Here is a 21491-nt window from a genome sequence, read left to right on the forward strand (position 1 = left end):
TAAATGAATATTCTTACTGATTACTTTTTCTGACTGTCTAATCTTTCTGATCTATCCTGGATGGCCATAACACTTATCTCTCCAAACTTTGGGCTTTTAATATAGGAAAGAAAGGCAATAATCCATTTTTCATGGTATCTCATATGATAAACCAATAAAATGCTTAAAAATGAGCAGGTGAAGCAATTTATCTTGAACCAACAAGCATCGAAGCAATAATGAGACTGCCTGCAGCCTACCTGACTTCTGAGTCAGGATTTATAAGCCTTGTTACTGAGACACAAACCTGGGCCTTTCAATGCTATAACCTTTCTTGAAGCTCCTCCCTACCACCTTCAGCCAAAAGGAAGCATGGAATGGGCCAGATCCCTGGATGCAAGCCAGGTCTGGAACCATAGGCAGTAAGGAGAGAAGAAAATGTGGGCCCTGCAACTGGCTCTGAGGGAGCAGGAGAGGATCAACCCCATACTCTGCATCTAAGAGAAGACTGGTGTCCACACTCTGAATGGGAAGAATGATGGGATTACCCATAGGGTTTGTTTTAGGGAGAAACCTGTTCTCCAAACTCTTGGCCTTGAGATACCTGGTCCTTATTCCTTGGACTTTGGCAATGTCTGACCCTCACATTCAAGTTCTGAGGAAGGGCCACTGCCTTCATACTGTGGCTCTGTAGCAAATTCCCCCTGAAAACCCAGAGCTGTATCTTAATTGGTTAAAAAAAATTGTATTATCTCAAGGACTGTTCTTCTCTGAGTAGCCAAGCTCAGCTTGGTTCAAGCTACAAGCATGCTTTTTGTCTAGTCATTGTTCTTTTACTTGAGTGGATCAAATATGTTCTCTCCAAACCTAGGATCCTGTCTTCCTAGGCTATGTATTTTGTCCCAGGAAGTCTTAATCTGGGGTCCACAGAACACTAGGGGGCTGGTGAAGTTTATAGAAAAAAAATCTGTATTTTTACTTACAAGTAACTGAAATTTAGCATTTTCTTCTACTTTGAATGCAAAGAACAAACTAGAATGATATCATCAGTACCTATTGCATAGTTATAAAGGGAAACCACAGATATTTTCATACTACACCATAGGTATTGCAGATATTTTTGTTTTTGTTTGTTTTTGTTTTTGTTTGAGACGGAGTCTCACTCTTATTGCCCAGGATGGAGTGCAGTGGAATGATTTTGGCTCACTACAACCTCCCGTTCCTGCATTCAAGTGATTCTCCTGCCTCGGCCTCCTGAGTAGCTGGGATTACAGGCACCTGCCACTATGCCAGTCTAATTTTTGTATTTTTAGTAGAGACGGGGTTTTGCCATGTTGGCCAGTCTGGTCTTGAACTCCTGACCTCAGAAGATCTGCCCACCTTGGCCTCCTGAAGTGCTGGGATTATAGGTGTGAGCCACCACGCCCGACCCATTGCAGATATTTTCAATTCACATTTATCTGCATCACTACTTGGATCTTAAGGTAGCTGTAGACCCAATCCTAGATCTAATACTTTCATAAAGAAGCAAATATAATAAATACTACGCCACAAATGTAATGTTTAATGTTTGATAATGATATTTCAGTGTAATTAAACTTAGCAATCCTATGTATATTATTTTATGCAATAAAAACATATTTTTTAGCACTTACAGTCTGCCAAACTAGCCTGTGACACAAAAAAAGTTTAGGAATTCCTGGTTTTGTCTGTGTTAGCCAATGGTTAGAATATATGCCCAGAAAGATACCCTTGGTTAACAGCTAAAAGAAAATGGAGTAGAAATTCAGTGGCCTGGAATAATGACAATTTGGGCAGTCATTAAGTCAGGTGAAGACTTCTGGAATCATGGGAGAAAAGCAAGGGAGACATTCTTACTTGCCACAAGTGTTTTTTTTTTTTATCACAAACATAAGAAAACATAATAAATAACAATGTCAGGTTACAGAAGAGAGAAATGCTCTTAGTAAACTTGGTATATGGAATCCCCAAAGGCACTTGACTTGGGAGACAGAAGCCATACTGCTAAGTGAAAAAGACGAAGAACCTCTAGGGCCTGAAAATGCAGGAAATTGTAGGAACAGAAATTCCCAGATCTGGTGGGGCAAGGGGAGCCATAGGAGAAAGAAATGATAGAAATGGATGGAGAGGGAGGCAGAGGTGGGCAGATCACGAGGTCAAGAGATCGAGACCATCTTGGCCAACATGGTGAAATCCCATCTCTACTAAAAATACAAAAATTAGCTGGGCATGGTGGCATGCGCCTGTAGTCCCAGCTACTCGGGAGCCTGAGGCAGGAGAATCATTTGAACTCAGGAGGCGAAGGTTGCAGTGAGCTGAGATCGTGCCATTGCACTCCAGTCTGGCAACAGGGTGAGACTCCGTCTCAAAAAAAAAAAGAAAAAGAAAAAAGAAATGGACGTAGAACAAGCCAGAAGGAGGAACTGGGCTGGGACAATGAGATTATGGTGATGTAAGGGACTTTTATAGAATTAACAATGCTGGAATTTGTGGAACTCTGCTATTATTCCCCCAATCATTACTTCTGTCACATTGATAGTTAAATAACTTCTGTGACTTTATTCCTTGACTCTAAAATATGAGGATAATGACAATGGTATTATAAGGGCAGATTAAGTGATATAGCATAGGCAATATTCTTCAGGCACATGGATCGAATTGAATACACTGTAAATCCCAACTTCCAGTTTCAGCTCTACCAGGTAAAGAGCTAGCAAGTCATCACAATGGGGACATAAAAAAAAAAGGACACTAGAGGAATAATATACCCTGACTCCTAGCCTAATTAATATATCGATTCACTTTTTTCTCTGTTTGATGACAAATTCTGGCTTTAAATAATTTTAGGATTTTAGGCTTCTCAGCTCCCTTCCCAGTGAGAAGTATATGCAGGACAGACAGGCAAGCAAGAAGAGAGCCCCAGGCAATACTCACAAAGTAGCCAATGTCCCCTGTGGTCATAGAGAAATGAAGAGAGGATTTCCTGGAAGCACTGGATGTAATCTTTTCTGTCTGTCCTCTCTAGGGAATCACCCCAAGGTATTGTACTTTGGGATTAAGGCTTTAGTCCCACTGTGGACTACTTGCTATTCTGTTCCGTTTCTAGAAGGAACTATGTATGGTTTTTGTCTCCCTAGAGAAGCTAAGGTACAGAAGTTTTGATTACAATGCACTCCTTAAGAGAGCTAGAACAGGGTGAGATTCTGTTTTAACAGCTTTATTTTCTTTTTCTTGGCCCTGTTTTTGTCACTGTCACCACCTTTAAGGCAAACATTAAATGCGTTTTGGCTGAAGCTTTTATTCCTATTTTGAGATTTGCTCCTCTATATGAGGCTTTCTTGGAAAAGGAGAATGGGAGAGATGGATATCATTTTGGAAGATGATGAAGAGGGTAAAAAAGGACAAATGGAAATTTGTGTTGCAGATAGATGAGGAGCCAACAAAAAAGGGCCTCAGGATCCAGCACACATTATCACAAACTTAGTGTCCATCCATCACTGCTGACCCTCTCGGGACCTGACTCCACCCCTGAGGGACACAGGTCAGCCTTGACCAATGACTTTTAAGTACCACGGAGAACAGGGGGCCAGAACTTCGGCAGTAAAGAATAAAAGGCCACACAGAGAGGCAGCAGCACATATCTGCTTCACCAGCAAGCTGCAATCACCAGCAAGCTCTCAGGTCTGGCATCATGGTGCATTTTACTGCTGAGGAGAAGGCTGCCGTCACTAGCCTGTGGAACAAGATGAATGTGGAAGAGGCTGGAGGTGAAGCCTTGGGCAGGTAAGCATTGGTTCTCAATGCATGGGAATGAAGGGTGAATATTACCCTAGCAAGTTGATTGGGAAAGTCCTCAAGATTTTTTGCATCTCTAATTTTGTATCTGATATGGTGTCATTTCATAGGCTCCTCGTTGTTTACCCCTGGACCCAGAGATTTTTTGACAGCTTTGGAAACCTGTCGTCTCCCTCTGCCATCCTGGGCAACCCCAAGGTCAAGGCCCATGGCAAGAAGGTGCTGACTTCCTTTGGAGATGCTATTAAAAACATGGACAACCTCAAGACCACCTTTGCTAAGCTGAGTGAGCTGCACTGTGACAAGCTGCATGTGGATCCTGAGAACTTCAAGGTGAGTTCAGGCGCGGGTGATGTGATTTTTTGGCTTTATATTTTGACATTAATTGAAGCTTAGAATCTTATTGGAAAGACCAATAAAGATCTCAGAAATCATGAGTCGAGCTTGATGTTAGAACAGCAGACTTCTAGTGAGCATAACCAAAACTAACTTGATTCAGAACTAGTGACAGTAAGGGACTACTAACAGCCTGAATTGGCTTAACTTTTCAGGAAATCTTGCCAGAACTTGATGTGTTTATCCCGGAGAATTGTGTTATAGAATTGTAGACTTGTGAAAGAAGAATGAAATTTGGCTTTTGGTAGATGAAAGTCCATTTCAAGGAAATAGAAATGCCTTATTTTATGTGGGTCATGATAATTGAGGTTTAGAAAGCGATTTTTGCAAAAAAAAAAAAAAAAACTAAAAGATTTTCTCAAAGAAAAATAAGACACATTTTCTAAAATATGTTAAATTTCCCATCAGTATTGTGACCAAGTGAAGGCTTGTTTCTGAATTTGTTAGGGATTTTAAACTCCCGCTGAGAACTCTTGCAGCACTCACATTCTACATTTACAGAAATTAGACAACTGATTAAAGAAAAACAGGCAGAGAGGGAGCCCAATAATACTGGTAAAATGGGGAGGGGGGTGAGGATGTAGGTAGGTAGAATGTTGAATGTAGGGCTCATAAAATAAAATTGAATCTAAGCTCATCTGAGCTTTTTGGGTAGGCACAAACCTTGGAACAGTTTGAGGTCAAGGTTGTCAAGGAATGTAGGTATAAAGCCGTTATTGTTTGTTTGTTTGTTTTTTCATCAAGTTGTTTTCGGAAACTTCTACTCAACATGCCTATGTGTTATTTTGTCTTTTGCCCAACAGCTCCTGGGTAACGTGATGGTGATTATTCTGGCTACTCACTTTGGCAAGGAGTTCACTCCTGAAGTGCAGGCTGCCTGGCAGAAGCTGGTGTCTGCTGTCGCCATTGCCCTGGCCCATAAGTACCACTGAGTTCTCTTCCAATTTGTTCCTGTGACCCTGACACCCTCCTTCTGCACATGGGGACTGGGCTTGGCCTTGAGAGAAAGCCTTCTGTTTAATAAAGTACATTTTCTTCAGTAATCAAAAACTGCAATTTTATCTTCTCCATCTTTTACTCTTGTGTTAAAGGAAAAAGTGTTCATGGGCTGAGGGATGGAGAGAAACATAGGAAGAACTAAGAGCTTCCTTAAGAAATGTATGGGGGCTTGTAAAATTAATGTGGATGTTATGGGAGAATTCCAGTATTCCAAGGAGGGTGATATGATGGAGAAAGATCTTTATCGGGATGGGAAAATGGTTAGTTAAGTGGACAGAGACTCTGGCAGTTTTTACTGCACAGGGGAAAGAAGGAGGTGTTAGTGGTACCCAAGAAAGCAGATTTGTGGTACATGTCACTTTTCATTAAAAACAAAAACAAAACAAAACAAAACTTCATAGATATCCAAGATGTAGGCTAGAATTACTATTTTAATTTACTCTTATTTACATTTTGAAGTAGCTAGCTTGTCACATGTTTTATGAAATTGATTTGGAGATAAGAAGATGAGTTGAGTGTGTATCAACAATAGCCTGCTCTTTCCATGAAGGATTCCATTATATTTCATGGGTTAGCTGAGGCTAAGACACACGATATCATTGTGCATTATCTTCTGATAGAATGTAACATGCACTAAAATAAAGTTAGAGTTAGGACCTAAGTGGGAACGTTTTTGGAGAGTGTGATGAAAACTTTCTGTAGGAGATAGAATACTAATAAAGGCTTAAATTCTAAAACCAGCAAACTAGGGCTTTGTGACTTGCATGAAACTGGCTCTCTGGAAGTAGAAGGGAGAGTAAGACATACGTAGAGGACTAGGAAAGACCAGATAGTACAGGGCCTGGCTACAAAAATACAAGCTTTTACTATGCTATTGCAATACTAAATGATAAGCATTAGGCTGTTAAGTGACTCAGGAAATAAGATTTTGGGAAAAAGTAATCTGCTTATGTGCACAAAATGGATTCAAGTTTGCAGATAAAAGAAAATATGGATGATGATTCAAGGGGACAGAAAAAATGGTTCAAACCCAAGAGGAGCAGTGAGTCTGTGGAATTTGAAGGATGGACAAAGGTGGAGTGAGAAAGACATAGTATTCGATTGACTGTGGGGTATGAGAAGGAAGAAGGAGGCAATAAATGACTGAAAGCTCCCAGACTGGTGAAGACAACAGGAGGAAACCATGCACTGACCTGGGGACTCTCATCTGTGAAGGGTAGAGGGATATTAACTGATTCACTTTTGAGGAAGTGCTAGATTGCTCAGGGAGTTTTGACCTTCAGGTCTTGTGTCTTTCATATCAAGGGACCTTTGCATTTTCCAAGTTAGAGTGCCATATTTTGGCAAATATAACTTTATTAGTAATTTTATTTCACCCCCACATCGATCATACTTTTTCCTGTGAATTACTTTTGAATTTGGCTGTATATATCCAGAATATGGAAGAGAGAAAAATAATTATTGTAGTTGCAGGCTATCAACAACACTGGTCTCTCTGAGCCTTATAACCTTTTAATGTGCCCATAAATAGAGTAAACAGGGATTATTTATTGCAGTAAATATTTTCACCTAGTCAGTCAGTCAACAAATGAGGGCAATGTGCATTTTTTGATACATATTTCTATATATTTATGGGGTACATGTGATACTTACATGCATAGAACGTGTAATGATTAAGTCTAGATATTTAGGATATCCATTGCTTTGAGCATTTATCATTTCTATGTGTTGAGAAAATTTCAAATCCTCATTTCTAGCCATTTTGAAATATATAATAAATAGTAGTTAACTATAGTCACCCTACTCAAATATCAAACACTGTGGCTTAATCCTTCTATCTAACTGTGTTTGTACCTATTAACCAACGTCTCTTAAATCCCCTCCCATACACACTCACACTTTTTCCAGCCTCTGATAACTATCATTCTACTCTCTACCACCATGAGACCCACTTTTTTAGCTCCCACAGATGAATAAAGACATGTGATATTTGACTTTCTGTGTCTGGCTTATTTTATTATCTATCTCTTTGTCATACCAAGAGTTTGTTTTTGTTCTGCTTCAGAGCTTTCAATTAACATAATGACCTCTGGTTCCATCCATGTTGCTACAAATGACAAGATTTCATTCTTTTTCATGGCAAAATGGTGCTGTGCAAAGATATCAATTTTTTTTATCCATTCATCTGTTGATAGACACTTAGGTTGATCCCAAACCTTAACTATTGTGAATAGTGCTGCAATAAACACGAGTGTAATGTGTCCATTGGATATACTGATTTCCTTTCTTTTGGATAAATATCCGCTAGTGAGATTGCTGGATTATATGATAGTTCTATTTTTAGTTTATTGAGAAATCTTCATACTGTTTTCCATAATGGCTGTACTATTTTACATTCCCTTCAACAGTGTGTAAGAAGGAGTTCCCTTTTCTGCATATCCTTACAAGGATCTGTTATTTTTTTGTCTTTTTGTTAATAGCCATTTTAACTAGGGTAAGAAGATACCTCATTGTAGTTTTGATTTGCATTTCCCTGATCATTAGTGATGCTGAGAATTTTTTCATATGTTTGTTGGTCATTTGTATATCTTTTTTCTGAGAATTGTCTATTTATGTCCTTAGCCTACTTTTTATTGGGATTGTTTGTTATTTTCTTGATAATTCATTTGCATTCATTTTAGAGCCTGTATATTATTCTTTTGTCAGATGTATAGATTGTGAAGATTTTCTCGCACTCTGTGGGTTGTCTGTTTATTCTGCAGACTCTTCCTTTTGCCATGCAAAAGCTCTTTAGTTTAATTTAGTCCCAGATATTTATCTTTGTTTTTAATGTGTTTGCATTTGTGTTCTTGGTCATGAAATCCTTGCCTAAGCCAATGTGTAGAAGGGTTTTTCTGATGTTATCTTCTAGAATTTTTATAGTTTCAGGGCTTAAATATAAGTCCTTGATCCATCTTGAGTTGATTTTTATATAAGGTGAGAGATGAAGATCCAGTTTCATTCTCCTACATGTAGCTTGCCAGCTATCCCTGCACCACTTGTTGAATAGGGTGCCCTTTCCCCACTTTATGTTTTTGTTTGCTTTGTCAAAGATCAGTTGGCTGTAAGTATTTATTTCTGGGTTCTCCATTCTGTTCCATTGGTCTATGTGCCTATTTGTATACCAGCATCATGCTGTTTTGGTGACAATGGCCTTATTGTATAGTTTGGAATGAGGTAATGTAACACCTTCAGATTTGTTCTTTTTGTTTAGTCTTGCTTTGTTTATGTGGGCTCTTTTTTGGTTCCATAAGAATTTTAGGATTGTTTTTTCTAGTTCTGTGAAGAATAATGGTGGTATTTTGATGGGAATTGCAATGAATTTGTAGGTCGCTTTTGGCATTATGGTCATGTTCACAATATTGATTCTACCCATCTATGAGAATGGCATGTGTTTCCATTTGTTTGTGTCTTATATGATTACTTTCAGCCAGTGTTTTGTAGTTTTCCTTGTAGATGTTTTTCACCTCCTTGGTTATGTATATATTCCTAAGTTTTTTTTTTTTGTTTTTGTTTTTGCAGCTATTGTAAAAGGGGTTGAGTTCTTAATTTTATTCTCAGCTTGGTCATTATTGGTATGTAAGAGAGCAACTGATTTGTGTACATTAATTTTGTATCCAAAAACTGCTGAATTATGTTATCAGTTCTAGGAGGTTTTGGAGGAGTCTTTAGAGTTTTCTAGATACACAATCATATCATCAGCAAACAGTGACTGTTTGACTTCCTCTTTAACAATTTGGATGCACTTTATTTCTTTCTCTTGTCTGATTGCTCTTGCTAGGATTTCCAGTAATATGCTAAAGAGAAGTGGTGAGAGTGGGTATCCTTGTCTCATTCCAGTTCTCAGACGGAATGCTTTTGACTTTTTCCCATTCAATATAATGTTGGCTGTGTGTTTACCATAGCTGGCTTTTGTTACATTGATGTATGTCCTTTGTAAACCAATTTTGCTGAGAGTTTTAGTCATAAAGGGATGTTGAATTTTGTTGAATGCAGTTTCTGTGGCTATTGAGATAATCAGTGATTTTTGTTTCCAATTCTGTTTATGTTGTGTATCGCACTTATTGACTTGCATATGTTGCACCATCTCTGCATCCCTCGTATGAAACCCACTTGATCATGGGTTTTGATATGTTGTCGGATGCTATTAGCTAGTATTTTGTCAAGGATGTTAGCATCTATGTTCATCAGGGATATTGATCTGTAGTGCAATAGGATTGGTATCAATTCTTCTTTGAATGTCTGGTAGAATTCAGCTGTGAATCTCTCTGGTCCTGGACTTTTTTGTTGTTGGTAACTTTTTATTGTCATTTCAATCTTGCTGCTTATTACTGGTCTGTTCAGGGTATCTAATTCTTCCTGATTTAAGCTAGAGCCCTGTATCTTTCCAGGAATTCATCCATCTCCTTTAGGTTTTCTAGTTTATGCATGTAAAGGTGTTCATAGTAGCCTTGAATAATCTTTTGTATTTCTGTGGTATCAGTAGTAGTATCTCCTGTTTCATTTCTAATTGAGCTTATTTGGACTTCTCTCCTCTTTTCTTGGTTAATCTTGCTAATGGTCTATCAGTTTTATTTATCTTTTCAAAGAACCAGCTTTTTATTTCATTTAGATTTTGTATTTTTTTGTAGTTGTTTTAATTTCATTTAGTTCTCCTCTTATCTTGGTTATTCCCTTTCTTTTGCTGGGTTTTGGTTCTGTTTGTTTTTGTTTCTTTAGTTCCTTGAGGTGTAAACTTATATTGTCTGTGCTCTTTCAGAGTCTTTGACATCGACATTTAGGGCTATGAACTTTCCTTTTAGCACCACCTTTGCTGTATCCTAGAGGTTTCGATAGGTTGTGTCACTGTTGTCAGTCAGTTCAAATAATTTTGTTGTTCTTATTATACTTTAAGTTCTGGGATACATGTGCAGAATGTGCAGGTTTGTTACATAGGTATAGATGTGCCATGGTGGTTTGCTGCATTCATCAACCTGTCATCTACATTAAGTATTTCTTTTAATGCTATCCCTCTCCTAGCCCCCCACCCCTTGACAGGCCCTGGTGTGTGATGTTCCCCTCCCTGTATCCATGTGTTTTCATTGTTTAGCTCCCACTTATGAGTGAGAACATGTGGTGTTTGGTTTTTCTGTTCCTGTGTTAGTTTGCTCAGAATGATGGTTTCCAGCTTCATCGATGTCCCTGCAAAGACATGAACTAATCCTTTTTTATGGCTGTATAGTATTCCATGGTGTATATGTGCCACATTTTCTTTATCCATTCTATCATTGATGGCCATTTGGGTTGGTTCCAAGTCTTTGGTATTGTGAATAGTGCTGCAATAAACATACATGTGCATGCATCTTTATAGTAGAATGATTTATAATTCTTTGGTATATACCCAGTAATGGGATGGCTGGGTCAAACAGTATTTCTGGTTCTAGATCCTTGAGGAATTGCCACACCATCTTCCACAATGGTTGAACTAATTTACATACCCATCAACACAGTGTAAAATTGTTTCTATTCCTCCACATCCTCTCCAGCACCTTTTGTTTCCTGACTTTTTAATGATTGCCATTCTATCTGGCATGAGATGGTATCTCACTGTGGTTTTGATTTGCATTTCTCTAATGACCAGTGATGGTGAACTTTTTTTCATGTGTTTGTTGGCCACATAAATGACTTCCTTAGAGAAGCATCTGTTCATATCATTCGTCCACTTTTTGATGGGGTTGTTAGTTTTCTTCTTGTAAATTTGTTGAAGTTCTTTGTAGATTTTGGATGTTAGCCCTTTGTCAGACAGATAGATTGCAAAAATTTTCTCCCATTCTGTAGGTTGCCTGTTCACTCTGATGATAGTTTCTTTTGCTGTGCAGAAGCTCTTTAGTTTAATTAGATCCCATATGTCAATTTTGGCCTTTGTTGTCATTGCTTTTGATGTTTTAGTCATGAAGTCTTTGCCCACGCCTATGTCCTGAATGGTATTGCCTAGGTTATCTTCTAGGATTTTTAGGGTTTTAGGTTTCACATTTAAGTCTTTAATCCACCTTGAGTTAATTTTTTTATAAGGTGTAAGGAAGGGGTCTGATTTCAGTTTTATGCACATTGCTAGCCAGTTTTCCCAGCACCATTTATTAAATAGGGACTTCTTTCCCCATTGCTTGTTTTTGTGATGTTTGTCAAAGATCAGGTGGTTGTAGATGTGTGGCATTATTTCTGAGGCTTCTGTTCTCTTCCATTGGTCTCTATATCTGTTTTGGTACCAGTACCATGCTGTTTTTGTTACTGTAGCCTTGTAGTATTGTTTGAAGTCAGGTAGCATCATGCGTCCAGCTTTGTTCATTTTGTTTAGGATTGTCTTGGCTATATGGGCTCTTTTTTGATTCCATATGAAATTTAAAGTAGTTTTTTCTAATTCTTTGAAAAAAGTCAGTGGTAGCTTGATGGGGATAGCATTGAATCTATAAATTACTGTGGGTAGTATGGCCATTTTAAAGATATTGATTCTTCCTATCTATGAGCATGGAATGTTTTTCCATTTGTTTGTGTCCTCTCTTATTTCCTTGAGCAGTGGTTTGTAGCTCTCCTTGAAGAGGTTCTTCACATCCCTTATAAGTTGTATTTCTAGGTGTTTTATTCTCTTTGCAGCAATTGTGAATAGGAGTTCACTCATGATTTGGCTGTCTATTATTGGTGTATAGGAATGCTTGTGAGTTTCACACATTGATTTTGTATCTTGAGACTTTGCTGAAGCTGTTTATCAGCTTAAGATTTTCGGCTGAGATGACAGGGTCTTCTAAATATACAATCATGTCATCTGCAAACAGAGACAATTTGACTTCCTCTCTTCCTATTTGAATACCCTTTATTTCTTTCTCTTGCCTGATTGCCCTGGCCAGAACTTCCAATACTATGTTGAATAGGAGTGGCGAGAGGGCATCCTTGTCTTGTGCCGGTTTTCAAAGCAAATAATTTTTAAATTTCCATCTTGATTTCATTGTTGACCCAATTATCATTCAGGAGCAGGTTATTTAATTTCCCTGTATTTGCATGGTTTTGAAGGTCCCTTTTGTAGTTGATTTCCAATTTTATTCTACTGTGGTCTAAGAGAGTGCTTGATATAATTTCAATTTTTAAAAATTTATCGAGGCTTGTTTTGTGGCATATCATATGACCTACCTTGGAGAAAGTTCCATGTGCTGATGAATAGAATGTGTATTCTGCAGTTGTTGTGTAGAATGTCCTGTAAATATCTGTTAAGTCCATTTGTTCCAGGGTATAGTTTAAATCCATTGTTTCTTTGTAGACTTTCTGTCTTGATGAACTGCCTAGTGCAGTCAGTGCAGTATTGAAGTCCCCCACTATTAATGTGTTGCTGTCTATCTCATTTCTTAGGTCTAGTAGTAATTGTTTTATAAATTTGGGATCTCCAGTATTAGATGCATAAATATTAAGAACTGTAATATTCTCCATTGGACAAGGCCTTTTATCATTATATGATGTCCCTCTTTGTCTTTTTAAACTGCTGTTTCTTTAAAGTTTGCTTTGTCTGACATAAGAATAGCTGCTCCTGCTCGCTTTTGGTGTCCATTTTTGTGGAATGTCATTTTCCACCCCTTTACCTTAAGTTTATGTGAGTCCTTATGTGTTAGGTGAGTCTCTTGAAGGCGGCAGATAATTGGTTGGTGAATTCTTATTCATTCTGCCATTCTGTATCTTTTAAGTGGAGCATTTAGTCCATTTACATTCAACATCAGTATTGAGGTGTGAGGAACTATTCCATTCTTCGTGCTATTTGTTGCCCGTGTACCTTTTTATCTGTATTTTTGTTGTATATGTCCTATGGGATTTATGCTTTAAAGAGGTTCTGTTTTGATGTGCTTCCAGGGTTTATTTCAAGATTTAGAGCTCCTTTTATCAGTTCTTGTTGTGTTGGCTTGGTAGTGCCGAATTCTCTTAGCATTTGTTTTTCTGAAAAACACTGTATATTTTCTTCATATATGAAGCTTAGTTTTACTGGATACAAAATTCTTGGCTGATAATTGTTTTGCCCTGTTTGCAGATGACATGATTGTATATCTAGAAAACCCCATTGTCTCAGCCCAAAATCTCCTTAACCTGATTAGCAACTTCAGCAAAGTCTCAGGATACAAAATCAATGTACAAAAATTACAAGCATTCTTGTACACCAATAACAGACAAACAGAGAGCCAAATCATGAGTGAAATCCCATTCACAATTGCTTCAAAGAGAATAAAACACCTAGGAATCCAACTTACAAGGGACGTGAAGGACCTCTTCAAGGAGAACTACAAACCACTGCTCAATGAAATAAAAGAGGATATAAACAAATGGAAGAACATTCCATGCTCATGGGTTGGAAGAATCAATATCGTGAAAATGGCCATACTGCCCAAGGTAATTTATAGATTCAATGCCATCCCCCGCAAGCTACCAATGACTTTCTTCACAGAATTGGAAAAAACTACTTTAAAGTTCATATGGAACCAAAAAAGAGCCCGCATTGCCAAGTCAATCCTAAGCCAAAAGAACAAAGCTGGAGGCATCATGCTACCTGACTTCAAACTATACTACAAGGCTACAGTAACCAAAACAGCATGGTACTGGTAACAAAACAGAAACATAGATCAATGGAACAGAACAGAGCCCTCAGAAATAATGCCGCATATCTACAACTATCTGATCTTTGACAAACCTGACAAAAACAAGCAATGGGAAAAGTATTCCTTATTTAATAAATGGTGCTGGGAAAACTGGCTAGCCATATGTAGAAAGCTGAAACTGGATTTCTTCCTTACACCTTATACAAAAATTAATTCAAGATGGATTAAAGAATTAAATGTTAGACCTAAAACCACAAAAACCCTAGAAGAAAACCTAGGCAATACTATTCAGGCATGGGCAAGGACTTCATGTCTAAAACACCAAAAGCAATGGCAACAAAAGCCAAAATTGACAAATGGGATCTAATTAAACTAAAGAGCTTCTGCACAGCAAAAGAAACTACCATCAGAGTGAACAGGCAACCTACACAATGGGAGAACATTTTTGCAACCTACTCATCTGACAAAGGGCTAATATCCAGAATCTACAATGAACTCAAACAAATTTATAAGAAAAAAACAAACAACCCCATCAAAAAGTGGGCGAAGGATATGAACAGACACTTCTCAAAAGAAGACATTTATGCAGCCAAAAAACACATAAAAAAATGCTCATCATCACTGGCCATCAGAGAAATGCAAATCAAAACCACAATGAGATACCATCTCACACCAGTTAGAATGGCCATCATTAAAAAGTCAGGAAACAACAGGTGCTGGAGAGGATGTGGAGAAATAGGAACACTTTTACACTGTTGGTGGGACTGTAAACTAGTTCAACCATTGTGGAAGTCAGTGTGGTGATTCCTCAGGGATCTAGAACTAGAAATACCATTTGACCCAGCCATCCCATTACTGGGTATATACCCAAAGGACTATAAATCATGCTGCTATAAAGACACATGCACACATATGTTTATTGCAGCACCATTCACAATAGCAAAGACTTGGAACCAACCCAAATGTCCAATGATAGACTAGATTAAGAAAATGTGGCACATATACACCATGGAATACTATGCAGCCATAAAAAATGATGAGTTCATGTCCTTTGTAGGGACATGGATGAAACTGGAAACCATCATTCTCAGTAAACTATCACAAGGACAAAAAACGAAACACCGCATGTTCTCACTCATAGGTGGGAATTGAACAATGAGAACACATGGACACATGAAGGGGAACATCACACTCTGGGGACTGTTGTGGGGTTGGGGGAGGGGGGAGGGACAGCATTAGGAGATATACCTAATGCTAAATGACGAGTTAATGGGTGCAGCACACTAACATGGCACATGGATACATATGTAACAAACGTGGACATTGTGCACATGTACCCTAAAACTTAAGGTATAATTAAAAAAAAAAAAGAAGGCTGAAGATAGGGCCCTATTCACTTCTAGTTTTTACGATTTCTGCTGAGAAATCTGCTGTTAATCTGATAGGTTTTCTTTCACAGGTTACCTGGTAGTTTCGGCTCACAGCTCTTAAGATTCTCTTTGTCTTTAGGTAACTTTAGATACTCTGATGACGATGTACCTAGGCAATGATCTTTTCATGATGAATTTCCCAGGTGTTTATTGAGCTTCTTGTATTTGGATGTCTAGGTCTCTAGCAAGGCAGGGGAAGTTTTCCTTGATCATTTCCCTGGATAATTTTTCCAAACTTTTAGATTTCTCTTCTTTCTCAAGAATGCTGATTATTCTTAGGTTTGATTGTTTAACATATTCCCAGATTTCTTGGAGGCTTTGTTCATATTTTCTTATTCTTTTTTCTTTGTCTTTGTTGGATTGGGTTAATTCAAAAACCTTGTCTTCAAGCTCTGAGTTTCTTCTGCTTGCTCGATTCTATTGCTGAGACTTTCTAGAGCATTTTGCATTTCTATAAGTGCATCCATTCATCCATTGTTTCCTGAAGTTTTGATTGTTTTTATTTATGCTATCTCTTTCACTGAAGATTTCTCCCCTCATTTCTTGTAACATATTTTTGATTTTTTAAAAATTGGACTTCACCTTCCTCTGATGCCTCCTTGATTAGCTTAATAACTGACCTTCTGAATTATTTTTCAGGTAAATCAGGGATTTCTTCTTGGTTTGGAAGCATTGCTGGTGAGCTAGTGTGATATTTTGGAGGGTGTTAAAGAACCTTGTTTTTCATATTACCAGAGTTAGTTTTCCAGTTCCTTCTCATTTGGGTAGGCTCTGTCAGAGGGAAAGTCTGGGCCTCAAGGCTGTTGTTCAGATTCTTTTGTCCCATGAGGTATTCCTTTGGTATAGCACAGTCCCCCTTTTCCTCGGCATGTGGCTTCCTGAGAGCCAAACTGTAGTGATTGTTATCTCTCTTCTGGATCTAGCCACCCATCAGATGGTCTACCAGACTCCAGGCTGGTACTGGGGTTTGTCTGCACAGAGTCTTATGACGTGAACCATCTGTGCATCTCTCAGCCATAGATAAAACCACCTGCTCCAGTGGAGGTGGCAGAGGATGAAATGGACTTTGTGAGGTCCTTACTTTTGGTTGTTCAATGCACTATTTTTGTGCTGGTTGGCCTCCTGCCAGGAGGTGGCACTTTCTAGAAAGCATCAGCAGAGGCTGTCAGGTGGTGGTGGTTGGGCAGTGGGGGGGCGCCCTAGAACTCTCAAGAATATATGCCCTTTGTCTTCAGCTACCAGGGTGAGTAAGGAAGGACCATCAAGTGGGGGCAAGACTAATTGTGTCTGAACTCAGAGTCTCCTTGGGCAGGTCTTTCTGTGGCTACCATGGGGGAGGGGGGTGTAGTTTCCAGGTCAATGGATTTATGTTCCTAGGATGATTATGGCTGCCTCTGCTGTGTCATGCAGGTCGTCAGGAAAGTGGGAGAAAGCAAGCAGTCACATGACTTGCCCAGCTCCCACGCAACTCAAAATGTTGGTCTCACTTCCAGTGTGCACTCTCCCCCGCAACAGCACCGAGTCTGTTTCCATGCAGTCAGTGAGCAAGGCTGAGAACTTGCCCCAGGCTACCAGCTGCAAAAGCAGGTAGGGCTGTCCTACTTCCCTGCCTGTGGAGTCTGCACACCAAATTCATGTCCCTCCACCAACCCCCCACTGCCCAGCCCTGAGTTCTGGCCAGGTGGAGATTTCCTTTTTCCTGTCATCTTTTCCCAGTTCCTCTGGCAGCCCTCCCAAAGGACCGCTGTGAGGCAAGGCAGAAATGGCTTCCTAGGGGACCCAGAGAGCCCACAGGGCTTTTCCCCCTGCTTCCTCTACCCCTGTATTTTGCTTGGCCCTCTAAATTGACTCAGCTCCAGGTAAGGTCAGAATCTTCTCCTGTGGTCTAGACCTTCAGGTTCCCCAGTGAGGATGTGTGTTTGGGGGTAGACGGTCCCCCTTTTCCACTTCCACAGTTTGGGCACTCACAATATTTGGAGTGTTTCCCAGGTCCTGCAGGAGCAATCTGCTTCTTTCAGAGGGTCTGTGGGTTCTCTCAGCTTTCCTGATTTATTTCTGCATGTGGTTCTGCAACAAAAGTTCCTAATGCGAGACTTCATATGCTGCTCTGTGCATCTGAGTGGGAGGTGCAGTCTAGTCCTGCTGCCTCCCAACTGCCATCACCCTCTAATTTGTCGGTAATATGCATTTTTAATCAATCTCTTTTTTCTGTCTCTCTCTCGTCCCCCAAAACTATACTGCCCTTTGATATCAAGGAGTCTAGGATGGTGATGTTGGAAGGGTGGGCAGTGGATACACTCTTTACCCCTTAGGGAGCTATATCTAGATTTAGATATTGCCAATTCAAGATAACTTAATTGAAAGCAAATTCATAATGAATACACACACACACATCTGCATGACGAGATTTTTAATAGTTGAAAGAATAACTAATTATTGTCCACAGGCAATAAGGACTTTTAAAGCAAAACAGTTGTGATAAACAGGTCATTCTTAGAATAGTAATCCAGCCAATATTACAGATTGCTTAGAGACTATGTCATTACCAGAGTTAAAATTCTATAATGGCATCTCACTCCCTACCACTGAGACAAGTTTATGTCCTTAGGTTTATGCTTCCCTGAAACAACACCACCTGCTATTCTCCACTTTACTATTTACATTTCAACGGCACTGGTTCTTTATCCTCTGGCACAGCAGGAGTTTGTTTTCTTCTGCTTCAGAGCTTTGAATTTACTATTTCAGCTGCTAAACTTTATTTGGCAATGCCTTCCCATGGCAGATTCCTTCTTGTCATTTTGCCCCTGTTTGAATACTTTCTCCTTAATTTCCATCTTAGTAAATAATATCTGAAATTATTTTGTTGTTTAACTTATTAATTTTATGTATGTTCTACCTAGATTATAATCTTCAGAGGAAAGTTTTATTGTCTGACTTATTTAACTTAAATGCCCACTACTTAAAAAATTATGACAATTATTTAACAGATATCTGTTGAACAAATGTTTGAAAATACATAGGAATGAATGCTTGAAAACACTTGAAATTGCTTGTGTAAAGAAACAGTTTTATCAGTGAGGATTTAATCAATGTCAGAAGCAATGATATAGGAAAAATTGAGGAATAAGACAGTTATGGACAAGGAGAAATCAACAAACTCTTAAAAGATATTGCCTCAAAAGCATAAGAGGAAATAAGGGTTTATACATGACTTTTAGAATACTGCCTTGGTTTTTGGATAAATGGGGAAGTTGTTTGAAAACAGGAGGGATCCTAGATATTCCTTAGTCTCAGGAGGAGCAATTAAGATTCACTTGTTTAGAGACTGGGAGCAGTGGCTCACGCCTGTAATCCCAGAACTTTGGGAGGCCAAGGCAGGCAATCACCTGAGGTCAAGAATTCAAGACCAACCTGGCCAACATGGTGAAATCCCATCTCTACAAAAATATGAAAATTAGCCAGGCATGATGGTAAGTGCCTGTAATCCCAGCTACTCAGGAGGCTGAGGCAGGAGAATTGCTTGAACCCAGAAGGCGGGAGTTGCAGTGAGCCGAGATCACACCACTGCACTCCAGCCTGGGTGACAGAACGAGACACCATCTCAAAAAAAAAAAAAAAAAAAAAAGAGATTCAAAAGATTCACGTGTTTAGGCCTTAGCGGGCTTAGACACCAGTCTCTGAGACATTCTTAAAGGTCAGGCTCTACAACTGGAACCCAACCAGATTCTCAGATATGGTCAAAGATCTATATACACCCATCTCATAGATCCTCTATCTTAAAGAGACCCTAATTTGGGTTCACCTCGGTCTCTGTAATCTGTACCTGCATACCAATAAAAATCCTCACCCACTCTCAGATTGAGAGAAGTCACCTATTATTATGTGAGTAACTGGAAGATACTGATATGTTGACAGATCTTTTTCTTTCCCTTCTTATTCAACTTTTATTTTAACTTCCAAAGAACAAGTGCAATATGTGCAGCTTTGCTGCGCAGGTCAACATGTATCTTTCTGGTCTTTTAGCCGTCTCACACTTTGAGCAGATATAAGCTTTACACAAGATTATGAAGGCTGAAAGGATTCCACCAATATTATTATAATTCCTATCAACCTGATAGGTTAGGGGAAGGTAGAGCTCCCCTCCAATAAGCCAGATTTCCAGAGTTTCTGACATCATAATCTACCAAAGTCAAGGATCACTTTCAGAGAAAAAACAAAAGCAAAACCAAACCCACCAAACATAAAAATCCAAAAGAAAAAATAAAGAAAAAAACAGCATGAAAACTTCCTGCCACGTTAAGTGGCCAATATGTCAGAAACTGCACTGAGTTACAGATAAAGATGTCTAAACTACAGTGACATCTGAGCTGTCACAATGTGTGGACTATTAGTCAATAAAATAGTCCCTGCCTCTTTAGAGTTTTTTTCCACGCAAATACATGTCTTATGTCTTAGAATAAGATTCCATGAGAAGTGAGCTTAGCATTTATACAAGATAATTAATTCTAATCCACAGTTCCTGCCAAAGAATATTCTACCATCATCTTTACTGAGCATGGAAGAGCTACACCAAAACCCTGGGTCATCAGCCAGCACACACACTTATCCAGTGATAAATACACATCATCTGGTGTATACATACATACCTGAATATAAAAAAAAATACTTTTGCTGAGATGAAACAGGCATGATTTATTTCAAATAGGTACAGATAAGTAGATATTGAAGTAAGGATTCAGTCTTATATTACATAACATTAATCTATTCCTGCACTGAAACTGTTGCTTTATAGGATTTTTTTTCACTACACTAATGAGAACTTAAGAGATAACAGCCTAAAACCACAGAGAATATATTCAAAGATAAGTATAGCACTTCTTATTTGGAAACCAATGCTTACTAAATGAGACTAAGACTTGTCCCAAAAATCCTAGACTTTGCCAAAAATCCTAGACCTATGCCTAAAACACATTTCACAATCCCTGAACTTTTCAAAAACTGGTACGTGCTTTAGCTTTAATCTCCAGGCCTCACTGGAGCTAGAGACAAGAAGGTAAAAAAAAGGCTGACAAAAGAAGTCCTGGTATCCTCTATGGTGGGAGAAGAAAACTAGCTAAAGGGAAGAATAAATTAGAGAAAAATTGGAATGACTGAATTGGAACAAGGCAAAGCCTATAAAAAAATTAAGCAGCAGTATCCTCTTGGGGGCCCCTTCCCCACACTATCTCAATGCAAATATCTGTCTGAAACGGTCCCTGGCTAAACTCCACCCATGGGTTGGCCAGCCTTGCCTTGACCAATAGCCTTGACAAGGCAAACTTGACCAATAGTCTTAGAGTATCCAGTGAGGCCAGGGGCCGGCGGCTGGCTAGGGATGAAGAATAAAAGGAAGCACCCTCCAGCAGTTCCACACACTTGCTTCTGGAACGTCTGAGATTATCAATAAGCTCCTAGTCCAGACGCCATGGGTCATTTCACAGAGGAGGACAAGGCTACTATCACAAGCCTGTGGGGCAAGGTGAATGTGGAAGATGCTGGAGGAGAAACCCTGGGAAGGTAGGCTCTGGTGACCAGGACAAGGGAGGGAAGGAAGGACCCTGTGCCTGGCAAAAGTCCAGGTCGCTTCTCAGGACTTGTGGCACCTTCTGACTGTCAAACTGCTCTTGTTCAATCTCACAGGCTCCTGGTTGTCTACCCATGGACCCAGAGGTTCTTTGACAGCTTTGGCAACCTGTCCTCTGCCTCTGCCATCATGGGCAACCCAAAAGTCAAGGCACATGGCAAGAAGGTGCTGACTTCCCTGGGAGGTGCCATAAAGAATCTGGATGATCTCAAGGGCACCTTTGCCCAGCTGAGTGAGCTGCACTGTGACAAGCTGCATGTGGATCCTGAGAACTTCAGGGTGAGTACAGGAGATGTTTCAGCCCTGTTGCCTTTAGTCTTGAGGCAACTTAGACAACTAAGTATTGATCTGAGCACAGCTGAATCTACCCGCAGGGTGTGAGCTATTTGAAGATACTGGGGTTGGGAGTGAAGAAACTGCAGAAGACTAACTGGGCTGAGACCCAGTGGTAATGTTTTAGGGCCTAAGGAGTGCCTCTAAAAATCTAGACGGACAATTTTGACTTGGAGAAAGGAGATGTGGAAATGAGGCAAATGACTTTTCTTTATTAGATTCCGGTAGAAAGAATTCTAATCTTTTCACCATTTTTGTTATTCGTTTTAA

General features: G+C 39.3%; 2 protein-coding genes across 2 annotated transcripts; both read left to right on the forward strand.

Moving 5' to 3' along the window:
- Positions 1–3635: 3635 nt before the first annotated feature.
- LOC116476606 (hemoglobin subunit epsilon) lies at positions 3636–5241 on the forward strand. The gene is made up of 3 exons (XM_032166806.2): positions 3636–3783; positions 3906–4128; positions 4995–5241. The coding sequence occupies exons 1-3, from the start codon at positions 3692–3694 to the stop codon at positions 5121–5123; spliced, it is 444 nt and encodes a 147-aa protein (XP_032022697.1). The 5' UTR covers positions 3636–3691; the 3' UTR covers positions 5124–5241.
- A 15451-nt stretch (positions 5242–20692) lies between these two features.
- On the forward strand, positions 20693–21269 carry LOC116476150 (hemoglobin subunit gamma-1-like). Its single transcript, XM_032165870.2, has 2 exons — positions 20693–20821; positions 20945–21269. Exons 1-2 carry the CDS (start codon positions 20730–20732, stop codon positions 21267–21269), a joined length of 417 nt encoding a protein of 138 aa, XP_032021761.1. The 5' UTR covers positions 20693–20729.
- Positions 21270–21491: the final 222 nt, after the last annotated feature.

This window comes from Hylobates moloch, unplaced genomic scaffold (assembly GCF_009828535.3).
Source record: "Hylobates moloch isolate HMO894 unplaced genomic scaffold, HMol_V3 SCAFFOLD_11, whole genome shotgun sequence".
NCBI lineage: Eukaryota > Metazoa > Chordata > Mammalia > Primates > Hylobatidae > Hylobates > Hylobates moloch.

Bases quoted from the DNA above. Each gene is read 5' to 3' on its own strand.
- LOC116476606 (XM_032166806.2), top strand. From the start codon at position 3,692: ATGGTGCATTTTACTGCTGAGGAGAAGGCTGCCGTCACTAGCCTGTGG. The intron at 3,784-3,905 runs GTAAGCATTGGT...GTCATTTCATAG, and splicing joins GGAGGTGAAGCCTTGGGCAG to GCTCCTCGTTGTTTACCCCT. The intron at 4,129-4,994 runs GTGAGTTCAGGC...TTTGCCCAACAG, and splicing joins TGGATCCTGAGAACTTCAAG to CTCCTGGGTAACGTGATGGT.
- LOC116476150 (XM_032165870.2), top strand. From the start codon at position 20,730: ATGGGTCATTTCACAGAGGAGGACAAGGCTACTATCACAAGCCTGTGG. The intron at 20,822-20,944 runs GTAGGCTCTGGT...TCAATCTCACAG, and splicing joins GGAGGAGAAACCCTGGGAAG to GCTCCTGGTTGTCTACCCAT.